General features: G+C 44.1%; 1 protein-coding gene across 4 annotated transcripts in view; it reads left to right on the plus strand.

Annotated features, from left to right (window-relative positions):
• tbxas1 (thromboxane A synthase 1 (platelet)) overlaps nucleotides 1–22,650 on the plus strand; it is a 325,351-nt gene that overhangs the window by 118,457 nt on the left and 184,244 nt on the right. For all 4 annotated transcript variants that reach the window (XM_068051060.1, XM_068051062.1, XM_068051063.1 and 1 more), the window contains one exon: nucleotides 183–235. In XM_068051060.1, coding sequence (XP_067907161.1) covers nucleotides 183–235 — 53 coding nt within the window. The remainder of the gene's footprint in view (nucleotides 1–182; nucleotides 236–22,650) is intronic.

The raw sequence follows: 22,650 nt of genomic DNA on the forward strand, positions 1-22,650 counted from the left end.
ATTACATCTTAACTGCTCAGCTCAGTTAACTCATTGCATGCTCGAGTTGGAATCTTTACCTCCTGGTCTGGATGACTCACTTAGTCTTTACTGACTGAATCACTGGGGGAATTAGTAATATAATTGTTAAGCTTGCTTTTATTGAAAATTTACATACTTAACTTATCTTTATTTCCAACTAGGGCTTTTTTGAGGGTCACCAGGAGTTGGTCCAGAAGTATGGCCGTGTTTGTGGGTAAGCAGATTATTGCTGTCTAAAATCTTTATTACTGCACTGAATTGCCAGAGAAAGAGAGAGAATGCCGATCAGGAGAAAATTCTTTAAGCAGAGACTGGTTAGAATGTGGAACTAACTACCACAAGGAGTATTTGAGGAGGCTTGTGTGGAGCAGCATAGACTTGTTGAACTGAATGGCCTGTTACTCTGCTGTAAAATACTATGTAATACTGATCAACTATCTCCTGTCTTTACTGGGTGGAATATTTGAACTTGTATGTTTTTTGCAATTATTACCAGCTTTTATAGATGGTGGAAACACATCAGCAGTTAAAAAGGCTCCGTGCTGTTTCAGGCTCCTAAGAGAACCAGGAACCTTCTCCTTTGATAAAACCTTCCCCTTGGTTACTACTTTTATTGTGGAAACATCTGTGAAGGTATGGACTTACCCACGAATCATCGGCTCTGATGTTTATGTGAAGTTGGGCAGGATGCTGCGGAGGACTGAAGAACCCAGCAAGGCCGAAGACGCGGAGGCCCTCCTGATATCAATGGCATTTCACCCCACCAGTCTAATTAACAGCCTGGCAAATGGGCGGTGTGGGGAGGGGTGGGGGGGGGGGGGGGAGATGGGAGCATGGGGGAAATACCAGCGGCAGGAAGCCGCTATCAGGGACCTTTGGGGATGGTCCCAGGCAATCAGGAGGGGGAAGGTTGGCGAGAGGGTGGCCATTGGGGCTGGGGGACAGAGAGGCCATTATGACTTGGGGGAGGGGAAAGAGTGGTCATTGGGGCTTTGGGAGAGAGAAGTTATTGGAAGTGGGGGGGAGAGAGAGGTTAATGGGGCTGGACTGGAGGGATTGGGACCACCAGGGCTCAGAGGAGAGAGGGCATTGGGATTGGAGGGATAAAGGGCATTTGCCTCAGGGGCAGAGAGAGGGCATCTGGGCTGGAGGGAGAGAGAGAGTATCAGGGCTGGAGGAAGAGAGGGCATCGGAGCTCAGGAGAGAGAGAGGGCACCGGAGCTGGTAGAGAGAGAGGGCATTGGGACTGGAAGAGGATAGATTGTGGCAGGGAGGAGGAAGAGGCTGTGGTTGGCAGTGGGGAGACCGAGGGCTTCTTTGAGGAACTGGTTGGCGGGGGCACTCCTGCTCCTCCTAGCCCACAGGGAGTTCTGGAAAAGGTACTTAGCTTGTAGAGCTGGTAGCTCCCGCCTCCCATTCACTGCCGAAAACCCAGTGCAGCAGCAGTGAATTTTAAATCAGACTCTTAATTGCACAGTGGGAGCCTGTTTAAATACGCTAATAAAGTGTCGTACCTCTCCACAGCAGGACCCGTCGCCTCCTGATATCTGCCGTTTTTACAGCATGTGGGCATGTGCACATTTAAGTGTTTAAACCCCCCCTCCCCACCCCAATTCTCTCCTGCCAGTCATGGGGATGCTAGTATCAAGGCCATCATGTCTCCATGAATGAAAGATGTTAGAAAGTACACAGTTGACTGAAAGTACTTTTTTTTTTATTACCTACGTCCTCCGCTCCTCCTCTTGAAGAAACTCATTCACTGATTGTCCTTTGGTAACTGGCACAAGTGGATGATGTTTATATGGGAGCATTGACGATGGATGTCATGAGTCTAATTAGCCCTTACAGATCACGGCCTCGCCTGAGGTCCACACAAACACACTTACAGCATGGGACATTGGATAGAAGTGGACAACAGGAACTCAGGTTGACTTTCCCTTCCCTGCTCCTGGGGATCGATGACCAACTGTGCCATCCAGCTGCCAAGCAAGCTGAGAACAGTTAGTTAGGGCGGCACAGTGGCGCAGTGGTTAGCACCGCAGCCTCGCAGCTCCAGCGACCCGGGTTCAATTCTGGGTACTGCCTGTGTGGAGTTTGCAAGTTCTCCCTGTGTCTGCGTGGATTTCCTCCGGGTGCTCCGGTTTCCTCCCACAAGCCAAAGACTTGCAGGTTGATAGGTAAATTGGCCATTAGCAATTGCCCCTAGTATAGGTAGGTGGTAGGGAAATATAGGGACAGGTGGGGATATGTGGTAGGAATATGGAATTAGTGTGGGATTAGTATAGATGGGTGGTTGATGGTCGGCACAGAATCGGTGAGCTGAAGGGCCTGTTTCAGTGCTGTATCTCTAAACTAAACTAAACATTTCTACACGGACTGTGTCAGTATCTGAGGAGTCGCGAATGGTGCTGAACATTGTACAATCATCAGCGAACATCCCCACTTCTGACCTTATGATTGAAGGAAGGTCATTGATGAAGCAGCTGAAGATGGTTGGGCCCAGGACACTACCCTGAGGAACACCTGCTGTGATGTCCTGGAGCTCAGAAGATTGACCTCCAACAACCACAACAATCTTTCTTTGCACTAGGTATGACTCCAGCCAGGAGAGAGTTTTCCCCCTGATTCCCATTGACTTCAGTTTTGCTAGGGCTCCTTGATGCCATACTCGGTCAAATGCTGCCTTGATGTCAAGGGCAGTCACTCTCACCTCACCTCTTGAGTTCAGCTCTTTTGTCCATGTTTGAACCAAGGCTGTAATGAGGTCAGGAGCTGAGTGGCCCTGGCGGAACCCAAACTGAGCATCACTGAGCAGGTTATTGCTATGCAAGTGCTGCTTGAAGGCACTGTTGATGAGACCTTCCATCACTTTACTGATGATTGAGAGTGGGCTGATGGGGCGGTAATTGGCTGGGTTGGACCTGTTCTGCTTTTTGTGTACAGGACATACCTGGGCAATTTTCCACATTGCAGGGTAGATGCCAGTGTTGTAGCTGTACTGAAAACAGCTTGGCTAGGAGCACGGCAAGTTCTGGAGCACAGGTCGTCAGCACAATTGCCAGAATATTGTCAGGACCCACAACCTTTGCAGAATCCAATGCTTTCAGTCGTTTCTTGATATCACCTGGAGTGAATCGAATTGGCTGAAGTCTGTAATGCTGGCAACCTCAGGAGGTTAACCTTAAGCCATCTAACTGACTTCTTACAGCAAGCCTGTGTGTTATTCATTTTTCTGAACTAGCTGTTACCAGATATAGACTTTAAATACTCTTCTGTAGCAAGTATAGTTAGGATAAAAGAAAGGACTTGCATTTATGTAGTGCATTTCACTATCTCAGATTTCCCAGCTTTACAGTTAATGACGTATTTTGGAAGCGGAGGTACTGTTACAATGTTGGGGAAATGCAGCTGCCAATTTGCACACAGCAAGGCCTCACAAATAGCAGTGAAATAATGATCAGATAATCTGTCTTAATGATGTTGACTGAGGGATAAGTATTGCCCTTGATAACAGGGGAACTGCCCTGTTCTGAGAAATAGTGCTGTGGGATCTGTTACATCTGCCTGAGAGGATTTAACTTGTCTTCCGAAAATCAGTGCGGCACTTCCTCAGTGTGTGCAAGTCTTTGATGTGTGGCTTGAGCCCACAATCTCCTGACTCAAAGGCAAGAGACACCCAAAAAAAAGCAGATAAGAAACATTGGATGGTGACGATAAGTAACACATGAAGTTTTTCTCAAAAGTACTGTCACTGTGGAGATGTTCATTGCTGCTTAGTCGAACGCTTCTAAATTAGTGAAGTTGACCAGACTTGCCTGATTTATGAAAACTAAACAGATGTATGAGATAAACCTGAGAATTTGAAGTCATGACTGTAAGTATAAGCAGGATTTTTTTTTATTAGAAAAAGCACCCACTGGGAGTGGGGAGAGAGTTTAAGGGAAACTTCTTTCTTCATAGAGATATAAAAACATTAAATACTTTCCCACAGGAGGCAGAGACCATTGCATCTTTTGAGAGAACAGCAAACATTTGAAGGATAGGATAGTACAGCGCTATGGGAGAGAGTGGAGCAGTGAGATTAACTTTGATTGCTGCAGTCAAGAACCAGCGCAGCCACACTAGGCCTAGTGGCCTCTTTCTTTGCTGTGAACTTCTGCGACTGAGTAACTTAAAAACAACCCTGTGGTGTTGAATTTCATTTTCATGGATATTTGCTGATGTTTATCACTGGCTGATAGCACCATAGAATAACATTGGGCGGACAGTAACTTCGACACACATAAAAAATTCCAGAGGTCCCGTGGCAAGGTCCTTGGCCCTGTCTTTCTTCGGAGTGTTGATCAGTCTCTTTTAGACTGTTGGAACTTTTCATCAGGCTGCTGTCGCTCAGAGATTCAGACTGCAGTAGTCTGAGGAGTTGTATAGTTTATTCAATCTTGACAAAGTCTCAGCAATTTGGGGTGCCACGATCGGCCTCAGCCAACATGGGGATGGAGATGGCAAAATTGGGCAGGATTCTTGCTCCTAATTGCTAGCCAGTAACCTTGGAGTGGAAGTGGCACTTGTGGATGTTGGGTGAAAACAAGATGAGACTTGGATGTGATACACCCTCCAAGGTCAATAAACTACCAATACTCACCTAGTTCTGAAGAGTAACTGCTTGGCTGAACATGATCTGATTTAATCCCCTCTTGCTATCCTAAGGTTGTTGAGGTCAACTGCAGCATCCGAGGGCAGTTGCTGCCCTCGAGGAGATTGCATAACATGATTTTCCAGGGTCAAGAGTCCCAGAGCAGCTCTCAGCAACCTTAGGATTGCACCCTTTCCACCATTGACTGTTTGCTATGGAGCTCCAAGATGGTCCTGTAATCAACATCTCTAGAGAGTTCATGTAGCAAGGAAGATTTGACTCGAGGATAGATATAACGAAAGCTGAGCTCAGTCCAGGTGAAAATTAGAAATGTCTTGTACTAATTAAGATTATATTTAGGGAAATGTGAGTGACTTTGAACTAACAGGGTCAAAATGGAATGGTCTTTCCTCAGAAGACCGCCCACTGAAATTGGGATGAACCTCTCTGTGACAAAGCAGATCAGAATTGTTTGAGGTGCTCAGATAAGAGGAGTTACACACTGCTCCCACCAATTGTGTGAATTATTACACTTCAAATTGTGTCCTTTTAAAATGTTTGATTGTGTCTTGAGACTGGCTCAGTTAAGCTGTTGATGCCCATTTGCCTCTTGGGTGGTTGTCGGGTGGCCAACCTTCTGGGATTATCCTGGAGTCTCCAGATTAATCTCCAGTCAGGCTTCATCCGGTTGGATAACTAAGAGACTATTTGCTTTCCGATTATCCTGGAAAGATGCAACAGTGGACATATCGGGCAGTTGATGGCGGGAGCTTGGGGGTGGGTGGTTGAAGGCAGGAAGTCATATCATGAAACCTCCAGGAATATGTCCAACCAGAGCTGGCAACCCCAGGCAGTTGGCCAGTTCTGGACTTCAGTTGGACCAGCCACATTGCGAGGTCTGGATGGTGATTAAAAACTCAGTAGAAAGACATGTGATACTTAAAAAGCTCATTTCGGAACTCTGAAAAAAGGACTGCATGAATCTGGAAATTATTTGTTGATTTGGATAAAATGCCATTTAACAGGTAGCGTAAGTGCTGCACTGCTATTTAGATCTGTTAATCCAGTTTGCTTCGGTGTCTGCTAATTACTTGTATTTGTATTTTAGCCTGAAATATGTGGTTCATCAACATATTGCTTTTCATCTATGGCAAGTCATCCACCATTGTATAGCCCATTGGTAAAAGGATAAATTTTTGGCTCTGAGACACACTACGACCTGTACAATAACAACGACTTTCTTTTATATAGCACCTTTAACATGGTAAACTGTTCCAAGGCGTTTCACGGGAGTGTTATCAAACAAAATTTGACACCGAGTCACATAACGTGGTATTAGGGCAGATCACCAAAAGCTTGGACAAAGAGGTAAGTTTTAAGGATCATCTTAAAGGAGGAAAGCGAGGTGGAGGGGTTTAGGGATGGAATTCCAGAGCTTAGGGCGATGGCAGCTGAAGGCATAACTGCCAATGTTAGAGTGATTAAAATCAGGGTTACTGTACTTCATAAGAGACACATTACTTCTTATAGAAGCTGCTTTTTGTGATGAGCACAAGTGGAGTACTGGGTGATGACTTCATTTTGGAAGGCAAAAAAGGAATCCAGGAAATTTGATAGTTTCTTCCACGAATAGGAGCCTAGTTTGAATACAAACCCGACTTTACTCGCTCTTAGGTTGCTTTGTGACTATATGAAAGAAGGACACCATTAATGTCCACTGTTTTCATTCATTCTTGTTGCCTCATTTGTTAATTATGAGCTTGACTGTGTATTCACCGATACACGAGGTGGTTTGTGTGGCAAGGTTGGTCCTCTTTCCGATTCACTCTTTTCTCTGCCTTTTAATTTCACAACCCAGCTAAGAGTTCAGGGACCTTATACAGTGGAATAATAATTCAGTCCAGCGTGGCATTTCAACCCAGATTTCCCAGCATGGTCACTAGAGGGGCATGGTGTGGAGGGAGGGAAGTCATAAATTCAGCCAAGGGGCAACGTGGACTTGTGACTTGAAGTTGCTGTCCTCAATGAAGCAAGGGTTAGTGTGGTTAACATGAGGTAAGTTGGCTTTGGAAAGTAACGGTCTAGGAAATTAATACATAATTAATAGTCTCTGACATGTCACACACCAATCGTGGACCATCCCATGTTGGTAGGTGATGAATACGCCATTCTTGGTCATGATAGTGAAGGTACTCCATCCTGACAGGAGGAGCTCTGTGGTAAACAGCCAGAAATGTGGTGACTGTAAGGACAGGGGGAAAGAAACTGGCAAAAACGTCTTTATCCTACAGTTTCATGGAGTATGAAATGTGATCACTGGGATAGCTGAGAACATTTGATACCTGGAGCACTTAAATCATCCTAGTGTTTACATGTACAGGAATATCAACAGCACTGATTGCCTGCACTTACTACCAGTTATCTTGAGGGGTCAAGAACAAGGCATTGTAGATACAAGATTAAATGTGAATGATTCAGAACATAGGGCAAAGAATTGTGAGGCTGTGGAATTCACTTCCAAGGTTAGTGGCTGAGGCAGAAAAGAAAAGAAAGACTTGCATTAATATAGTACTTTGCATGACCACCGGATGTCTCAAAGTATTTTACAGCCAATGAAGTACTTTTGAAGTTTAAACAATGCTGTAATGTAGGAAACGCAGTAGCCAATTTGTGCACAGCAAACTCCCACAGATAGCAATTTGAATAATGACCATCTGATCTGTTTTTGTGATGTTGATTGAGGGAAAAACATTGGCCAGGACACCAATGTGTCAGCTCACCTGCTGCTCTTCGAAATAGTGCCATGGGATCTTTTACATCCACCTGAGCAAGCAGATGGGGCCTTGGTTGAATGTCTCATCTGACACCTCTGACAGTGCAGCAGTCCCTCAGTATTGCAATGGAGTGTCAGTCTTGATTTTTGTGCTCAATCCCTAGGGTGGGACTTGAACCTAAAGACTCAGAGGCCAGAGTGCTACCAGCTGAGCCACAGCTAACACTAACTATGTCAATATTTAAGAGTGGATTGAACAGGCGGATAAATAAACAGGGTGGATAAATGTGATTAGGACGATCTGCTCACAAGAAGGGTAAATGCTGACATGGACTGGTTGGGCCGAACTCTTTTTTTATATTCATTCATGGGTTGTGGGCGTCACTGGCAAAATCAGCATTTGTTGCTCATCTCTAATTGCCCTTGAGAAGGTGGCGGTCAGCTGCCTTCTTCAGCCACTGCAGTCCATGTGGTGTAGGTACATCCACAGTGCTGTTAGGGAGGGAGTTCCAGGACTTTGTCAATTATCATGGAACCTTCATCCACTAAAGGCATTTGTGGCACCCAAGCGGAGTGCAACTCACCTAATGTTCCTATGTCCTGACGGGCCCTGTTCAAGCTGGTTGGAGTTGGAAGGATCTCTGCCATTAAAATAAAAGCAAAATACTGCGGATGCTGGAAATCTGAAACAAAAACAAGGTTCCGAAGAAGGGTCACTGACCCGAAACGTTAACTCTGCTTCTCTTTCCACAGATGCTGCCAGACCTGCTGAGTGAATCCAGCATTTCTTGTTTTTGTCTCTGCCATTAAAGCTGCTTCTGGCTACTGCAATGTGGCCCCCGAGCAGTGGATGAAATCTGGTGTGTGGGAATCCACCGTGTTTATGTCATAGTGTAGTATTGGTGGCGTTAAGGGCACACACTTGTACATCAATATAAAAGCACCTTAACAATCACTGTTTTATTATTAGGTTTTGTTCTTGGCTCAGGAATACCACTCTTGCAAAAGTCATGTGTTCAAGTCCCACTCCAGAGATTTGAGCACATTTTACAAGCTGACAGTTCACTGCAGTACTGAGGGAGCGCTACACTGTCAGAGGTCCTGCATTTCAAATGAGATGTTAAACTGAAGCCCGTCAGCCCTCTCCGGTCGACATAAAAGATCCCATGGCACTATTTGAAGAAGAGCAGGGGAGTTCTCGCCAGTGCCCTGTTCAATATTTATCCTGTAACCCACATCACCAAAAAGCAGATGAATTTTATTGTTGCTTTGGGAGCTTTCTGTGTGCAATCTGGCTGCAGTGTTTCCTACGTTACAACAGTGACTCCACTTCAAAAGTATTTCATTGGTTGTAAAGTGCTTTGGGATGTCCTGAAATCCTCAAAGGCACTATAGAAATGCAAGTTCTTGCTATTCTTTCGTTCAAAATCGTCAGGCAAGTTATAATTACACAGCTACAACACTTGAGTGCTCTAACAGAACCTACCCCACCCCCACCCCTCGAGCAGTGACAAGCACATAGTGCATGTTCACAACCCCATCTGAAACACACATACGCCATCTAGCGGCCAAATACACACATATGCCATGAATGAAACAAAGCTGAAATAATATATCATGCAATAGAACATTGCAGAAACAACCTTGATTATAAACAGGGAAATAGCTTTCTCAGAAGACGCCTTCAGCATCAACATGGGTTTCAGGCTCCGACTGTGAGCCAAGGAAGAGACTAATGAACTTTCAAAGTCCTTATGTTTCTCCATTTGACCTCTGAGTTGGCAGTGAAAATTCAACACAAAATGCTACAAAGAGCCGAAGGTTTCTCACCTAAGCAATGCTATTTTTTAAATTTGTTCTTGGGATGTGGAGGCTGTTTTTAAGGCCAGTGTTAATTAGCCTTTTCTAGTTCCCACTTGCTCGGTCACTCAGAAGATAGGCAAAAGTCATCCACATTGATTTGGGACTGGAATCGCATATATGCCTGATCTGGAAAGGACGGCAGGTTTTTATCCCGAAAGGATATTAGTGAACCAGTTGTATTTTCAAAACAATCCAACAGCTTCTTGGTCACTTTTACTGACACCAGCTTTTTATTTTCAGATATAAGTTTTTTTTAAATTCAAATTCTCAGACTGCCACAGTGTTGTTCTCTGGATTATTTTCCTCAAGACAAAAACATACCAACCCAACCCAAAATACAAGAGGCAGAACATGACAAAGATGTCCAGCAGTGTGATAGTCAGTCTTACAGACAAAGAAGTTTCAGGATCAATCGCCAGTCTTTGCCGGTTTGCTGATCACACACTGCTGTTTACAAACTGGCTTTAATCAACAAACTCCTAATAATGGATCCAGTCAGGCCCTCAAGAATGTACGTAAAATGGCACTGTGAGGACATGATTCAGATTGGCTGTTTGTCCTTAGACACATCTTTTGTTTCTTTACTTATCCCATTACCATCTCTTCTGGCCTTGCACCATCATCCCTTTTGTCATTTAATCTTTCCTGTCTTCCACCCAAAGATGTTTTATCAGTACATTAAGAGCAAGAGGCTAACTAAGCAAAGAGTAGGGCCTATCAGCGATGTGGATGCAGAAGATGTGGGCATGGTTCTTAATGAGTTTTTTGTCTCTGTCTTCACAAAGGAGAGGATTGTTACAGACATTGTAGTTAGAGGAGGAGTGTGATCCCTGAAAGTGGATAAATCGCCAAGACCAGATGGATTGCATCCCAGGTTGTTAAAGGAAGCCAGGGAGGAAATAGCAGATGCGCTGAGGATCATCTTCAAATCCTCACTAGATACAGGCAAGGTACCAGATGATTGGAGATCTGCAAACGTTGTACCATTGTTTAAAAAGGGTGCGAGGGATTAGCCAGGTAATTATAGGCCAGTCAGTCTGACCTTGCTGGTGGGTAAATTATTAGAATCTATTCTGAGAGACAGGATAAACTGTCACTTAGAAAGGCACGGATTAATCAGGGATAGTCAGCATGGATTTGTTAGGAGAAGGTCATGTCTTACTAACTTGATTGAGTTTTTTGAGTAAGTAACAAGGAGGATTGATTAGGGTAGTGTAGTGGATGTGGTTTACATGGATTTTAGTAAGGCATTTGACAAGGTCCCACATGGCAGACTTGTCAGTAAATGAAAGCTCATGGGATACAGGGGAAGGTGGCAGGTTGGATCCAGAATTGGCTCAGTGACAGGAAACAAAGGGTAGTAGTTGACAGATGTTTTTGCGAATGGAAAGCAGTTCCACAGGGCTCAGTGTTGGATCCCTTACTGTTTGTGGTATATATTAATGATTTGGGCTTAAATGTGGGAGGCATGTTTGGGAAATTTGCTGATGACATAAAAATTGGCCGTATAGTTAATAGTGAAGTGGAAAGCCGTGGACTCCAGAATGATATCAATGGTTTGGTTGAGTGGGTGGAAAAGTGGCAAATGGAATTCAATCCAAAGAAGTGTGAGGTGTTGCATTGGAGAGGGCAAACAAAGTGAGGGAATACATAATAAACGGGAGGATATTGAGAGGGGTCGAGGAAGTGAGAGACCTTGGAGTGCAATTCCAGAGGTCCCTGAGGCTGGCAGGACACGTAGATAGAGTGGTGAAGAAGGCATATGGAATGCTTTCCTATATTGGCCGAGGTATAGAATACAAGCAGGGATGTGATGCTGGAACTGTATAAAACGCTGGTTAGGCCACAGCTGGAGTATTGCGTACAGTTCTGGTCACCACATTACAGGAAGGACATAATTGCTCTGGAGAGAGTACAGAGGAGATTTGCAAGAATGTTGTCAGGGCTTGAAGTTGCAGCTCTGAGGAAAGGTTGGATCGGCGAGGGTTGTTTTCTCTGGAACTGAGGAGGCTGAGGGATGACTTAACTGAGGTGTGAAAAATTATGAGGGGCCTGGATAGAGTAGACAGGAAGGACCTGTTTCCCCTGGCGGGGAGGTCAGTTACCAGGGTACACAGATTTAAGGTGATTGGTGGAAGGATCAGAGGGGACATGAGGGGAAAATTTTTCACCCGGAGGGTGGTGGGTGTCTGGAATTCACTGCCAGGAATGGTGGTGGAGGAGGCAGAAACCCTCAATTTTTTTAAAAGGTACTTGGACAGGTGCTGTAACCTGCAAGGCTATGCACCAGGTGCTGGAAGGTGGGATTAGTTTGGGCAGCTAGTTTTTTGGCCGGTGCGGACACAATGGGCTGAATGGTCTCCTTCTGTGCTGTACCTTTTCTATGGTTCTGTGGTTACATCACAGACCTTCCCATTTCTTCCCCACTTTCCCTGCCTGGCTTAAAAACTTTTATATCTCTAAGCACTCCCAGTTCTGACAAAGGGTCATCGACCTGAAATGTTCACTCTGTTTCTCTCTCCACAGTTGCCTGCCCTGCTGAGTATTTCCAGCATTCTCTGTTTCCGTCCCAAAAAGGCTGAACTGACACGCCTACAGTGATTACTGGAGGGTGTAGAGTTGTTTGAAATAAGCCTTTAAACAAGACACGTCTGTTCTATACCTGTAAAGATAGCCATGTACATTGAGATCAGGCAGTCTCAACCCACTTTGTCTTGGGGGCGCTTGGGGCAATTGCATAAACCTCATTCTCAACATTGTGAATCTCATTCACAGGAACACAGGAAATAGGAGCATGAGTAGGTCATTTGGCCTGTCGCACCTGCTCCGCCATTCAAACAGATCATGACTGATCATCTACCTCTATGCCATTTTTTCCCACTATCCCCATATCCCGTGATGTCATTAGTATCCATTTCTATCTTGAACATGCTCAATGATTGAGCTTTCACAGCCCTCTGGGGTAGAGAATTCCAAAGATTCACCACCCTCTGAGTGAAGAAATTCCTCCTCATTCTCAGTCTTAAGTGGCCTACCCCTTATTCTGAGACTGCGTTCCCTGATTCTAGACTCACCAGCCAGGGAAATATCATATCCACATCCACCCTGTCATGTGCTAAAAGAATTTTGCAAGTTTCAATGAGATCACCTCTCATTCTTCGAAACTCTAGAGAATACAGGCCCAGTTTCTGCAGTCTCTCCTCATAAGACAATCCCACATCCCAGGGATTATTCTGGTGAACCTCCGCTGCACTCCCTCTATGGCGAGTATATCCTTCCTTAGATAAACAGACCAAAACTGTACACAATACTCCAGGTGCGGTCTCACCAAGGTTCTATACAATTGCAGCAATACACCTTTACTCCTGTACTGAAATCCCCTTGTGATGAAGGCCAACATACCGTGTGCCTTCCTAATTGCTTGCTGCGCCTGCATACTAGATTTTAGTGACTCATGAACAAGGACACCCAGGTCTCTTTGGACATCAACACTTCCCAACCTCTCACCATTTAAGAAATAATCTGCCTTTCTGTTTTTTCTACTGAAGTGGATCACCCCACACTTATTCACATTATATTCCATCTGCCATGTTCTTGCCCATTCACTTAGCCTGTCCAAGTCCCTCTGAAGCCTCCTTGCATCCTCCTCACTACTTTCATTCCCACCTAGTTTTGTGTCATCAGCAAATTTGGAATTATTACACTTGGTACCCACATCTAAAACGTTTAAATAGATTGTGAACAGCTGTGGCCCAAGCACTGATCCTTGAGGTACCCCACTAGTAACAGTCTGCCATCCTGAGAATCACCTATTTATTCTTACTCTTTGCTTTCTGTCTTAACCAGTTCTCAATCCATTGCAGTGTATTACCCCCAATCCCATGTGCTCTCATTTTGTTTACTAACCTGTGTGGGACCTTATCAAAAGCCTTCTGAAAATCTAAATGCACCACATCCACTGGTTCTTCTTTATCTATGCTACAAGTAACATCCTCAGAAAACTCTAACAGGTTTGTCAAACATGATTTCCCTTTCATAAATCCTTGTTGTCTCTGCCCAATCATATTATTTTCCAAGTATCCACTTATATCATCCTTTATGATAGATTCTAACATTTTCCCTACCACTGACATCAAACTAACAGGTCTGTAGTTCTCTGTTTTCTCTCTTGCTCCCTTCTTAAATAGTGGGGTTACATTTGCTACTTTCCAGTCTGCAGGAACCCTTCCAGAATCTACAGAATTTTGAAAGATAACCACCAGTGCATCCACTATCTCCATGGCCACCTCCTTCAATACTCTGGGATGTAGCCTATCTGGTCCAGGGGATTTATCAACTTTCAATCCAGTTAATTTTTTGAGTACTACCTCTTTATCAATACTAATTTCTCTCAGTTCCTCATTTTTACAAGTCCCTTGGTTCCCTAATATTTCTGGAGCTTTCTGTATCTTCCTCCGTGAAGACATGCACAAAGTAATTATTTATTTATTTTATTTAGAGATACAGCACTGAAACAGGCCCGTCGGCCCACTGAGTCTGTGCCGACCATCAACCACCCATTTATACTAATCCTACATTAATCCCATATTCCCTACCACATCCCCTCAATTCTCCTATCACCTACCTGCACGAGGGGCAATTTACAATGGCCAATTTACCTATCAACCTGCAAGTCTTTGGCTGTGGGAGGAAACCGGAGCACCCGGCGGAAACCCACGCGGTCACAGGGAGAACTTGCAAACTCTGCACAGGCAGTACCCAGAACTGAACCCGAGTCACTGGAGCTGTGAGGCTGCGGTGCTAACCACTGTGCCGCCCTAATTCTTAAGTCTCTCGGCCATTTCCCCATTCTCCACCTCAAATTCTCCTGTCTCCGCCTGTAATGCACCCACATTTGTCTTAGCTAATCTTTTTATTTTCACAGACCTAAAGAAGCTTTTATAGTTCGTCTTTATGTTTCTAGCTAGCTTGCATTCATATTCTCTTTTCTCTTTCTTTATCAGTTTCTTGGTTCACCTTTGCTGGATTCTAAATTGCTGCCAATCCTCGGGCTTACCACTTTTTCTGGTGACCTTATAAGCCACTTCCTTTGATCTAATGCAATCCTTAACTTCTGTTGTTATTCACGGTTGATTCACCTTTCCTGTTTTTTTGTGTCTTAGAGGAATGTAAATTTGTTGTTCACTGTGTAACACTTCTTTCAATAATACATTAAGTAATAATACATTAAGTAATACATTGCCTGTCTATCGTCAGATCTTTTAATGTATTTTCCCAATCCACCATAGCCAACGTGCCCTTCATACCTTCATAGTTTCCTTTGTTCAGATTTAAGACCCTAGTTTCAGAATGAACTATATCTCTTTCAAACTTAATGTAAAATTTTATCATATTGTGGTCACTATTTTCTATTGCAAGGTCATTAATTTTCCCTTTCTCATTACATAATACTAAATCTAAAATAGCCTGATCCCTAGTTGGTTCCTCAACATACTGCTACAGAAATCCATCTCATACACACTCCAGGAATTCATCCTCCACAGCATTAGTGATAATTAGGTTTACCCTGTCTATATGTAAATTGACGTCATCCGTGATTATTGTATTGCCCATGCGACATGCAGCTCTAATTTCCTGATTTATACTGTGCCCAACATTACCACTACTGTTTGGTGGCCGATAAATAACTCCCACCAACATCTGCTGCCCGTTGCTGTTTCTTAGCTCCAAACTAATTCTACATCTTGCTCCTTCGATCTAAGATCCTCTCTCACTAATGTACTGATCTTGTACCTTATTAACAGTGCTATCCCACCTCCTTTTCACCCTCCGCTAACCTTCCCAAATGGCAAAGATCCCTGGATATTCAGTTCCCAGTCCTGGTCACCGTGTAACCACATCTCCGTAATGGTCATAAAATCATTCCCATTTACCTCTATTTGTGCCTGCAAATCATCTACCTTGTTGAGAATGCTGCATGCATTGATCCTAATAGATGTTTGCCTTCGTTTTGTCTGCCTTCTAATTTCGCTTACTTCTTTTCTACTTCCTGTTACCAGTTTTGCATCCCTCCAATCTGAGCTCCCTCTCACATTCCCAACCCCCTGCCAATCCAGTTTAAACCCTCCCCAACAACACTAGCAAATCTCCCTATGAGGATGTTAGTCCCAGTCCTGCTAAGGTACAACCCGTCCATCTTGTACAGGTCCCACCTAACTCCAACACAGGTCCCAATGCCTCCCGAAATCTGATGCCCTCCCTTCCACACCAATTCTCCAGCCACGTGTTCAATCGCTCAATCCTCCTATTGCTATGCTCACTAGCACCTGACATTGGGAGTTATCCTGAGATTACTGCTTTTGAGGTGCTGCTTGTTAATTTCTTTCTAAACTCCTTAAATTCTGCTTTCGGGACCTCTTCCCGCTTCCTACCTATGTTGTTGCTACGACCTCTGGCTGTTCACCCTCCCCCAGAAGGATGTCCTGTAGCCGCTCTGTGACATCCTTGACCCTGGCACCAGGGAGGCAACATACCATCCTGGAGTCACGTCTACAGCAACAGAAACGCCTGTCTGTTCCCCTAAGTAACGAATCCCCTATCACTATTGCCCTTCCACTCTTCTTTCTCCCCTCCTGTGCAGCTGAGCCACCAGTGGTGCCACAGACTTAGCTCTTGCTGCACTCCTCTGAGAACTATTGCCCTCACCATCATCCAAAATGAAAAACTGGTTAGCCATCAAGATGGACTCAGTGCACTCCTGCACTACCTGCCAGGTTCTCTTAGACTGCCTGATGGTCACCCATTCCCTCTCTGCCTGCACACTCTTAACCTGCAGTGTGACCGCCTCCCTAAACGTGCTATCAACGTAGTTTTCTGTCTCGCGGATGCACCACAGTGTCTCCAGCTGCTGCTCAAATTTTGAAATCCAGTGCTCAAGCTTCTGCAGCTGGTAACACTTCTTGCAGATGTTTTTGTCAAGGACACATGGTATGTCCACGAGTTCCCGCATATCACAGGAGGCATATTCCACTCGGCCAAGCTGCCCTGCCATACCTTAACTTTACAAACTTGTTATTGTTAGTGGAATAAGCAGAATAACACATAACAAGCCCAACGAGAGGGGACGCAATTCTAGATTTAGTCTTCGGTAATGAAGCTGGGAAAGTGGATGAAGTAGCAGTGGGTGACCATTTTGGAGATGGTGATCATAATACAGTTAGTTTTAACATAATCATGGAAAAGGACAAAGATGAAAAAGGAGTAAAAGTTCTAAATTGGGGGAAGGCAAATTAGACGAAACTGAGAGGTGATCTAGTGAAAGTGGACTGGATACAGCTATTTGAAGGAAAATCATGTCAAATCAGTGGGAGGCATTCAGAAGCGAGATTCTACAGGCACAAGGCATGTCCCCACAAAGAAAAAGGTTGGTATGGCCAAATCTAGAGCCCCCTGGTTATCCAGAAACATACAGGGTAAGTTAAAGCCGAAAAAGAAAGCTTTTGACGGTGTTATGATCCTGTTTTTTTAAAAATCTGCGGTGTGTCTTTAAGTCAGCAAAGGATCAGAACAAGCCAGCGTCAGAAGTTAGCAGGAGTTATCGAGAAGGTACATTTTGGTTGCCGTTGGATACAACCATACAGATTGGGACCCAACCAGCTTAAAATATGCATCCTGGTTGCCTTGGATACAGCCACTCAGAGACTAAGGATCGAGATACAATGTTGCAATTATCTTTTGAACTTTTTTTTTAGTGTAGACAGACTGTTCTAACAGACAGACGGCTGGATCAGCATGAACGGAACAGAGATCGCTGATAATTTAAACGTAAGGAAGGGAAGTTAGACTGTGATAATCTTTTATCCCTCAAAAATTCTAAAGCCAAATTGATTCATTGAAAAGTGTTTGTGAGCGGGTGATCTACAGTGGACGAACAAGGAGTTGAAGATTCGGATGTTGGACATATTTTTTATTCCCATCGGACGGCTGCGAGGACTTCAAGCCACCTTGGACTGTTCCACATTGGAAGATTCCACTTCGGCAAGAGCGTAAATCTGCACGGACTTCATTGTATTTACTGTTTTTTAAAAAATGTTGTTTATATTTAGTAGTGTATAAGAATTTAGTTTTTCTAATTAAACAGGTAATTTGTTGATCTAAAGATCGGCACAGGGTGCAGTGGTTAGCACCGCAGCCTCACAGTTCCAGGGACCCGGGTTCGATTCCGGGTACTGCCTGTGTGGAGTTTGCAAGTTTTCCCTGTGTCTGCGTGGGTTTTCTCCGGGTGCTCTGGTTTCCTCCCACAAGCCAAAAGACTTGCAGGTTGATCGGTAAATTGGCCATTATAAATTGTCACTAGTATAGGTAGGTGGTAGGGAAATATAGGGACAGGTGGGGATGTTTGGTAGGAATATGGGATTAGTGTAGGATTAGTATAAATGGGTGGTTGATGTTCGGCACAGACTCGGTGGGCCGAAGGGCCTGTTTCAGTGCTGTATCTCTAATCTAATCTAATCTAATCTAGATGCCTGCTTTGGTTTCCCTCATTCAGGGGTTAATAGATGGTTCAATTTGGCTGTGGATTTCTTTAATTTGGAAAGTTTAAAGTGTTCGGCAATCTGTGGAGTGATAGGACTAAATTGATTGTGTGTTGCTCCCACCACAATCAGAATCATATATTTTGATTGGGGGCTTTAACTTGAGTGGCCAGTTGTAACAACAATCATAAAAAACTTAATACTTTAGAAAGCCTAGAGGAGTATAGAAAGTGAAAGGGTGAAATAAAAAAGGAAAACGGAAATTAGCAAAGCAAAGAGAGGACATGAAAAATTATCGGCAGGTAAAATCAAGGAAAACCCAAAGATGTTTTATCAGTACATTAAGAGCAAGAGGATAACTAAGGAAAGGGTAGGGCCTATCAGAGGTGTACAGAGGAACTTATGCATGGATGCAGAAGATGTGGGCAGGGGTCTTAATGAGTTTTTTGTCTCTGTCTTCAAAAAGGAGAGGGGTGATGCAGACATTGCAAAAGAGGAGTTGTGTGAAATATTAGGTATGATAAATGTGAGAGAGGAAATACTAGGGGGTCTGACATGCTTGAAAGTGGATAAATTGCCAGGGCCGGATGGATTACATCCCAGGTTGTTAAAGAAAGCTAGGGAGAAAATAGCAGATGTGCTGAGGATCATCTTCAAATCTTCACTGGATACAGGTGAGGTATCAGAGGATTGGAGGTCTGCGAACGTTGTACCATTGTTTAAAAAGGGTGCGAGTGATAGGCCAAATAATTATAGGTCGGTCAGTCTTACCTCTGTGGCGGGTAAATTATTAGAATCAATTCTGAGAGACAGGATAATCTGCTGCTTAGAAAGGCACGGATTAATCTGGGACAGCATGGATTTGTTAGGGGAAGATCGTGTCTTACTAACATGATTGAGTTTTTTGAGGAAGTAACATGGAGGATTGATGAGGGTAGTGCAATGGATGTGGTCTACATGGATTTTAGTAAGGCATTTGACAAGGTCCCGCATAGCAGACTGGATAGAAAAATGAAAGTCCGTGGGATACAGGGGAATGTGGCAGGTTGGAAGCAAAATTGGGTCAGTGACAGGAAACACAGGGTAGTAGTCAACGGACATTTTTGCAAATGGAAAGCAGTTTCCAATGGTGTTCCACAGGGCTCAGTGTTGGGTCCCTTGCTGTTTGTGGTATATATTCATGATTTGGATGTAAATGTGGGAGGCATGATTGGGAAATTTGCTGATGACACAAAAATTGGCCGTGTAGTTGATAGTGAAGAGGATAGCTGTGGACTCCAGAAGGATATCAATGGTTTGGTTGAGTGGGCAAAAAGTGGCAAATGGAATTCAATCCGGAGAAGTGTGAGCTTATGCACATGGGGAGGGCAAACCCCAAATCAAGGGAATACACAATAAACGGGAGGATATTGAAAGGGGTGGAAGAAGTGAGAGACCTTGGAGTGAATGTCCACAGGTCTCTGAAGGTGACAAGGCAGATAGATAGAGTGGTGAAGAAGTATATGGAATGCTTTCCTTTATTGGCTGAGGTATAGAATACAAAAGCAGGGATGTAATGCTGAAACTGTACAAAATGCTAGTTAGGCCACAACCGGAGCATTGCATACAGTTCTGGTCACCGCATTACAGGAAGGACATAATTGCTCTGGAGAGAATACAGAGGAGATTCACAAGAGTGTTGCCAGGGCTTGACAGTTGCAGCTCTGAGGAAAGATTGGATTGGCTGGGGTTGTTTTCCTTAGAACAGAGGCGGCTGAGGGGATGACTTAATTGATGTGTACAAAATTATGAGGGGCCTAGATAGCGTAGACAGGAAGGACCTGTTTCCCTTAGTGGCGTGATCAGTTACCGGGGGCACAGATTTAAGGTGATTGGTAGAAGGATCAGAGGGACATGAGGAAAATTTTTTCAGCCGGAGGGCGGTGGATGTCTGGAATTCACTGCCAGGAATGGTGATGGAGGCAGAAATCCTCAACTCATTTAAAAAGCACCTGGACATGCACCTGAAATGCTGTAATCTGCAAGGATACGGACTACTTGCTGGAAGGTGGAATTAGATTGGGTGGCTAGTTTTCTCGGCCGGGGCTGAATGGTCTCCTTCTGTGACGTAATATCTCTATAGTTCTATGGTTCTAACTTACCAGTGACTCACCAATCAGCTTCTTCCTCTGTATTGAAGTAAGAACCAAATACAAGAGGCTGAAAAGGCAGACAAGAATAGAAAGAGACAAAGGAGCACCTCCTTCATCACCGAACTCCCTGACACACCAAACTCACAGATTCACACTCTGTCCAAGCAATACGTCTAATTAGTAATTACTAATAAATTACACTAACTTAAACCTTTGTTATACTAACTTCACTATTTATAAGGTAGCTATTTGAGGGTTAAAAAAACTAAATTTTTTCCAATTTTCCAGCTATTTACAGACACCCTCTAACACTTACTTAATATTTTTAATATTTTTAAACTCCCGGTTGTTTAGACTCAGACCCAAAGCAGCAAACACACACCAGCCAATCAGCTCACTGCTTTCCCGTGATGCCACGGTTTGATTTTTTTTCTTCTTTTTCAAACTCCAGTGCATAGAGGTACGTGTCTCCACACAGATCCGCCGCTGCTGCCTCTGCTCCCGACTCTCTGCAGGTCGGTAGAAGGCCCCGAGCCTGGGTCTCTCTTTTATCCTCTCCTGGTTACTAGGTTCCATGCAGGTCCGCCGATGCTGCCTCCGCTCCTGACTCTGTCCGGGTAGGTAGAAGGCCCCGAGCCTGGGTCTCATTTTTATCCTTTCCTGTGTACGGGGTTCCATGCAGGTCTGTCACTGCTGCCTCTGCTGCAAACTCTCTCCCGATAGGGAGGAGGCCCCGAGCCTGTGTCTCTCTTTTATCCTCTCCTAGATACTGGGTTCCATGCAGGTCCACCGCTGCTGCCTCTGCTCTCGACTCTGTCGAGGTAGGTGTTCAGAGACTATAAGAAGCTGTTTCAGTAAATGTTATAGCGGGTTTCTTCTGAAGTTGGGGAAAAGGGGGAGAGAGCTTTATCTTGCATCTAACAGTACTGTATCTGACCTGTAATTGTTCAAGGGTGACAGGGTACTGCTTTCCCAAGACTAACATCCCTTAACTATTTTTGAATATAAAATTTACATAGGAAAATTAAGATGAAAATGATCTCGCCGGTAATAGTGCTATTTACAACAATTTGCATTTATATAGCACCTTTAACACAGTAAAATGTCCCAAGGCACTACACAGGAGCTTCATCAAACAAACTTTGGCACCAAGCCACACAAAGAGCTATCAGGACAGGTGAACAAAAGCTTGGTCTAAGAAGTAGGCTTTTAAAGGAGCATCTTAAAAATAGAGAGAAAGAGAGGTGGAGAGGCTTGGGGAGGGAATTTTAGAGCATAGGACCTAGGCAGCTGAAGGCACGGCTACCACTGGTGGGGTGATGGAAATTGGGGATGCACCAGAGGCCTGAATTGGAGGAACACAGAGATCTCAGCAGTCGAGGGGTGGGCTCGGGGGTGTGGTGGCTGGGGGGCAGGGTGTGTGTAGGGCTGGAAGAGGTTGCAGAGATAAAGAGGGGGCAAGGCCATGGAGGGATTTAAAAACAAAGACGAAAATTTTAAAATCCAGTCGTTGCCAGTCTGGGAGCCAATTTACCCGGAATGACCATTCCAGTCAGTGTTAACTGACATGGTGCTCAAAATAAATGTTAATGACTGAGTACAGATACAGAGGCAATTTTGTGAGTCAAGGAGAGACAAGTGGAGCCTCGCAAAATTGCCCTTTTTTAACATAAGCACCAGGTTGATCATTTTCATGCTTATATTTATGGGAGTGAAGATGGCACAGTGGTACAGTATTTGGAATTTAAAAGTGCTACTACAGAATGACCAACCATGGATTTATGGATTTGTATCTGTCATTTCCCCAATACAGTGACTGACAGATCTCAGCCTTCATGTCGTAGTCGAGTGCACATAGTGTTGCTACCACTGCCAGGAGTAGGGCCCAGTACCTTAGGGGCAAGAAGGGGTTAATGACTTGAATTCTGCAGATTGCTTTGTCGTTGATGAATCTGAATGGGCTCATTTCTCCCTATTTTTGTCATCTCCACCAGCCCTACAAAACCTCCCTCCCCCCACCCCGCAACCATCTGAACCCTCCGTTCCTCTGATTCTGGCCTCTTTGTCTATCCCGTCTTCCTTCATCGACTATTGGCTGCTGTCCCTTCAGCCAGCAAGTTAAAGAATTTCCTTGCCAAACATCTCTGCCTCCCTCTCCTCCTTAAGACCCTCCTCAACACACACCTCTTTGACCAAGCTTCTAGCTACCGCTCTTAAACTCTCCTTCTTTGGCTTGGTGACAATTTTCTTTTCTTATGCCTCTTGTTACGACCAAGGTTGGAGGAATGCACTTTCTCCCTCTAGTTCCACTCCTCCATTGGTCACAACCTATATTTAAAAATATTTTCACCAAATATGGATATGGCCAGTTATGTACTTTTATCTATCCGTTTCAGAATACAAATTTAACAGATAACAAAATTATACATTTATTATAAAACAAGACTTATTCAATAAAGATGCAAAGCTAATTAATGCACAGCTTGAAATATGAAATTAAATATATATTCCCTTCTAAATAACCCATCACACACACACAAACACCAGTTAAAGAAAAAATAAAGAAACTTTCTCTGCAGAGATCAACTTTACAAAAACAAAAGTACCTTGGCCAAATGCTTGTTAATTTTTGAAGAAAGAAAGGATAAGATATGAAATATTCCAGATGACTTTCAGTCTGGTGTCTGGGTACAT

The sequence above is a fragment of the Heterodontus francisci genome, chromosome 18 (assembly GCF_036365525.1).
Source record: "Heterodontus francisci isolate sHetFra1 chromosome 18, sHetFra1.hap1, whole genome shotgun sequence".
Classification (NCBI taxonomy): Eukaryota; Metazoa; Chordata; class Chondrichthyes; order Heterodontiformes; family Heterodontidae; genus Heterodontus; species Heterodontus francisci.